Genomic DNA, 5,683 nt, shown 5'->3' with positions numbered 1-5,683 from the left:
CCCCCCCCCCCGCCACCAGACTTACCTGCAGGGACCTGCTCTCCAGGCTGCTGGGTGGCCATATGCATGTGTGGATGTGCACATGTGCATGCCATCCCCTGCCTGACCACTCTCCTCTCACTATCCCCAGCTGTTTGCAGGTTTGAAACCTCTGCCAGCCTGCAAATTGGGAAACCCACCATTTCCCATGTTCTGGGACCCTCTGTGCTGCCACCAGCCCCAGTCCCATTCTTCCTGCCCCCGCTTTGATTCCATTAAAGTATTCAGTCAAAGGATAACTAAAAATCCTGTATTTAAAGAAATATTTTTGCAATAACTTAATCACAAATGTTTTGTGGGTTTCAGCTAGTATTACATAAAACTCCCTGGTTTCAGGATTTGTTGCAAGCATACAACTCCTATCTCTAGGAAAAAAAGGAGCCTTCTTAAGGGTTTCACACTGAAACTGTGCAAACTTCATATTTTCACATGAGTTTGCTATGTAACCACAAGAAACTTCATATTAATTTAGCTTGGAGCTTTAAAATTTATTCAAATTCCAGATTCATAGCAAAACTAAATGGTGTGAGTCCATGTGAAGCAAATTGGGGTGAACCCCTGAGGACCTAAACCACCAAGTGTGTTACACCTCTACCTCCCAAAACCAAGCATGGCTCTTTGTTTAGTGTGCTGATTTTTGCTAGTGAAATGTGTGACTGATTTAAAAAGTGTTAAAAAGGCATTTCTTATTCTTCAGCATTCTTTGGAAGAAGCAGAAAGTTCATATATTGCCAGAAGGAATGCCATAGACCTTCATTTGCTATGTGAAATCAGCCCACAAAGATGGGGGTACCATCTAAAACAGGGGTGGGCAATTATTTCAGCTGGCAGCCCACTTAATGAATTTTGGTAAGCTGTTGAGGGCCACATGCATAACTTTTTTTATAAGAGATCATTTAAACAAATTATAGCTAAAAACCAAATCATATACTAAAAATCAAACATCTACTATTAACATATTTTACAAAAAATATTTTTCCCCTGATTTATGTTTTTTTGAGTAGTATATATAGAGGTGAATGCATAATACCTCAAAATAGTCTTACTTTTGTATATTGTGTGTGAGGGGTGTGTGGCAGTGGATATATGGGTGTTTGTGTGGGGGGTTATGTGGTGTGTGAGTGTGTTTGGGGGAGGGGGTGTGGTGGGGTGTGCTTGTGTGGGGGGAGCTACCCACATGCTAGGTCCTGGGAGCTGGCCAGGGTAGAGGGAGAGAGGAAAGGACAGGGGTCTAGGGGGTACATGCAGCACAGCTCATCTGGGCAGTGCAGGTGCAAATGTGATCCACCTTCCCCCATCTGGCTTATGACTGCCTCCGCGGTGCTCTGCATGGGGCTAAGCCCCACCTGCTTCTGCCCGAGGTATCCCATAGTGAGCTTCTGCTCACACCCAGCCCCAGCCCAGGTCAGTCCACACAGCTTCTCAGCAGAGCTGGTTTCAGTGTAGCCTTTCAGGTACTGTTCAACCTCCCCCACCTCAAGTGGCTCCTCCTCCTACCTCTGCCCCTACTGCACCACTGCAGGCAGTGGGTAATAATAGGAAATGGCAGTGATGGCCATGGGGATACATGCTGGGGACCACATGCCCAGCCAGGCAGTGGGGAGGAGGGGAAACTTCAGTCAGGCAGCTCCTGCCATAGTGCATGGGGCTCCCGCTCCAGCTCCTGGCTGCCTTCCACCCACAAGTGCCTGCTCATTGTGCCTGGTGGGCAGAATGGGTGGAAAGCAACCAGAAGCCAGAGCTAGAGTCCTGTACACTGGGGCAGGAGCTGTCAGGTTGCACCTTCTTCCTGCACCCCACATGGCCACTGCTGCTTCCCATCATTACCTCTTGTCCAGAGCAGTGCAGCATGGGCAGGAGGAAGAGCTGCTGGGGGCAGGGGACCTGAGCAGTATCTGGGAAGCTGCAGCCTCACTGGGAACAACTCCACTGGGAAGCTATGCACACTGGCCAGGGGCTGGGGCTGGGACTGAGGCCAGCAGGGGCCACAGGCATGAGCACAGCATGGGTTGCCCCTGGGTGGATACAATCAATTGTGGGCATTTGGCTGTGGGCCAGATCCAATCAGTTGGTGGGCTGCATTTGGCCTGTGGGCGGTATTGTGCCCATCCCTGATCTAAAATGGTATTTAGCTTTTTATATTTTAATATTAAGTACACTGGAGATTAATGAAACCAGCACACTGCCTAGGTATATCACTGACTGAGAACCAACCTCCAGCAAACAAGAGACAAGAAGGGAGAGGAAAAGAAAAAATAAACATGATTTAGTATTAAAATGCTCATTTTTGTTTTAATTTGAGTTTCCTATATAAGCCAGGGGGTAATTTGGAAGCAGTTTCCAGTATGTTTGCAATTTTTTTTCTTTGGCCTATGTTAGCTTTGCACTGTTAAGAGATGGTTTTTATTTCATATTCTTAGGTTCATCAGGCTCAGGTGTGGGGTGAGGCACAATTTTAAATCACAAACAAAGTAACAACAGATGGTCAATTCAGCAGAGCACCAGCAGAGACACAATTCAACAAATTACTGAAGCACATGCCTAACTCGGAGCATTCACATAGATGTGCCGATTTCATATGAATACTTAAAGTTTGGCACAATAATATTCTTAAATTTAGTTTCTAAGCACTGAATAGAAACTTAAATACGTATCTGTTCTGTATTAGTTTCTTGCTTACAGAACAAACTATTAACTACAACTTATTTAAAGCTTCCATAATTCATAAGCTGTTTCACAGACAATTTTGTAAAAAACTATTGTGTTTCTTTTTCAGAACATGTCTGAAAATGATATTCAGAAATTTCCCAAACTGCGAGTGCCGTAAGTAAAAATCAAAACAGTTACCCTCTTTCAAAACGTATACTAAACTGAAAGGATTGGAGATATACCATAATTTATTCTGAACAATATGCCCCCAAATAAAACATTCACTTTGCTTTCAGAAGGCAGAATGTAGAAAGAAAGATTTTCTTCCAGAGTCACAGCTCACTGCATAACAGAGTACCCTGTTCCTATACACATAGCATGTTCAGGAAGTGTGGCATCCCAGGACACACAACCTTAGGCCCCAGATCCTTGCAAGAGTAATAGCTAGATTATTACTTCTCTGCTGTTTCTGGTTCTGAAATAATTCCTGTAAATAAGGTGTTGTTCCCAAAGTGCAAGCCTCATCAAGATATTACCAACAGTGCACTTGCTCTTCAGGCACAGCCGACAGTGCTCAGTCACTAGCTATGACTGTTAGCAGGTTAATGCAGGACTCCGCCCCTTCAGCTTTCTGAGCCAGCACAAGTGGCACCCATCTTGGTATCTGCATGGCAAAAACAGTGTCTCCAGGCTTGCTTCTTTCCCCCTGCCCATGGCAGGGGGTCGGACTTGATGATCTGTTCAGGTCCCTTCCAACCCTACCAACTATGAAACAGTTCCCCCTCTTAATACATGCATGCCTGTTTTGTGTGGCTGATTAGGGTGTAAAATTGCATATGCATGCAAGAAAATATGGTAACTCATAGATAAGCATGAGGTTTTAAAATTATATTTTTATTAGAAAAAAGATATCAATGAATTCTGCTGTTTGTAGAATTTAACTGTGAAAAATAAATGGTTCTATTGAGACTTATGTAAGACACCTACTCTTTTTAGTTTGATAACATAGTTTTGTTATTTGATCATTTTTTCCTCTCTCACTGTTTTGGTCACCTTCTTTTTGTTTTTCTTATTTTACTTCTTTACTGAGGATGTTTGCAAAGGGGTTATTCTTTTCAAATTCAGTATCACAACACTATGCAGTAAGACAGAGTTTAAAAAAACACTCAGTGTAGGCAAAGATATATGACTGGCTTATGTGAATAACATATAATCCATTGGTTCTGAGAGGGTAAATTATGTCAGTTGTGTTTTCTTTGCCCATTTTTCTCATTGTGTTTAGTGTGACTACTTTCTGCTGCTCACAAAGGTATTAAGAACTTGCAACCCTTCAAAAGAACTCTAAATCTCTGTACACAGCTTGGAAAATTGACCAATGATGATGATGATGAAAAAATCAAAATAAATCTAACAGAAAACAAATGCATGTTTAAATACATCATTCTACATGGCACATTCTAATTCATCCCTTCAGTCATACATCTTTTTTTTCTCCATTTAGATCACAAGTCTGTTACAGCCTTGCCATCTTACCTAACTGTTCGTTGTATAATAAAATATAGAAATAATCAGATATTAAAATAATAATCCCAAAGTGCTCTTTTGACAAATGCACAGAGAAAAGCTAAAGGAGACAAATATGTTCCAGCCATATTAATGCTATAGCAAGTCTGTTAGGTCATTATCAATTCTGATTGTCCATCAAACAGGCTATAAAGTTTCTTTTCTGGGTTCAGTAACATATCAAAAAGGGACAGGAATCATTTCCTACCTGTTAAGTCATGAAAAAAAATCAAAAAGAAGACTGAGTTATCTAGCTATGTCAACTCCATTTTCATTATAAATATGCTCCCTGAACCTGACATAGCGTGCAAGTGTTTAATGGTTTTCAACATATTTAGTTTCAAGTGCAATCGACCACTGATGCACAGAGAGCTGTGTACTATGCTAAGCATCTCAAAGGAATCATGAGGTAGATGAGGGAATTGAAACTGGGTCTCAGAACATTGATTTAAGTATTAGACTATCTTTTCTCCAAGCCTACCTATTTTTTGTTGTTTTTTTTTTTTTAAACGAAATGCCCCCAGGGTCAGTGCAAGCCAGAGATAAATGCATCAGCACTCAGAGGACAGGTAGAAGTTAATCCCATGCAAAGAATCCTCTTGGATGTTAATTTTTTTTTCCACACACCAATTTCAGGCAGTCATTGGTCAGTTCAAATGGATTCTTCATTTCTTCAATATGTGTTTCAAAAAGCATAAGAACATACAATCCACTATTGCTAGTAAGCCCTTGAAACTGATCTTAATGAATGCTATTGACTTGAGAGATGATTCAGGGGCTTCAGCTGTGTAGGTCACCTCAGAAAGAAAGAAGAGTGTTATATACAGTTTATAGACTCATGGACTCATAGAGAATTAAGGTTAGAAGAGACCTCAGGAGGTCATCTAGTATTCTAGTCCAATCCCCTGGCTCAAAGCAGGACCATTCCCAACTACATCATCCCAGCCGAGGCTTTCTATAGCCAGGTCTTAAAAACCTTTAAGGATGGAGTGTCCACAACCTCACTGGGTAACTAGTTCCAGTGTTTTACTAATTTTCTCATGAGAAAGTTTTTCTTAATATCTAACCTAAACTTCCCTTACTGCAGCTTGAGACCATTGCTCCTTGTTCTGTTGTCTGCCACCATTGAAAACAGTCCAGCTCCATCCTCTTTAGAACCACCCATTAGGTACAGTTGAAGCCTGCTATTAACTTCCCACTCAGTCTTCTCTTCTCCAGAATAAATATGTCCAGTTCCCTCATCCTCACCTTATAAGTCATGTGCCCAAACCCCTTAACCATTTTTGTTGCTACCCATTGAATTCTTCCAATTTGTCCACATCCTTTCTGTAGGGAGGTGTGTGTGTGTGTGGGGGGGGGTGCTAGATACAGTACTCCTGATGTGGCCTCAGCCAGTGCAGAATAGAGGGAAATAATCACTTCCCTCAGTCTG

At 41.9% G+C, this 5,683-nt stretch overlaps 1 protein-coding gene across 1 annotated transcript in view; it reads left to right on the top strand.

Annotated features, from left to right (window-relative positions):
• LCP2 (lymphocyte cytosolic protein 2) overlaps positions 1-5,683 on the top strand; it is an 81,284-nt gene that overhangs the window by 17,492 nt on the left and 58,109 nt on the right. Inside the window, exon 3 of the mRNA XM_019506526.1 lies at positions 2,816-2,862. Within this exon, the coding sequence (XP_019362071.1) occupies positions 2,816-2,862 (47 nt within the window). The remainder of the gene's footprint in view (positions 1-2,815; positions 2,863-5,683) is intronic.

This window comes from Gavialis gangeticus, unplaced genomic scaffold (assembly GCF_001723915.1).
Source record: "Gavialis gangeticus isolate Ggan-Ray unplaced genomic scaffold, GavGan_comp1, whole genome shotgun sequence".
Lineage (NCBI taxonomy): Eukaryota > Metazoa > Chordata > Crocodylia > Gavialidae > Gavialis > Gavialis gangeticus.
Note: the sequence above shows the minus strand (reverse complement) of the source record. Positions and strands in the feature narration are given on the sequence as shown.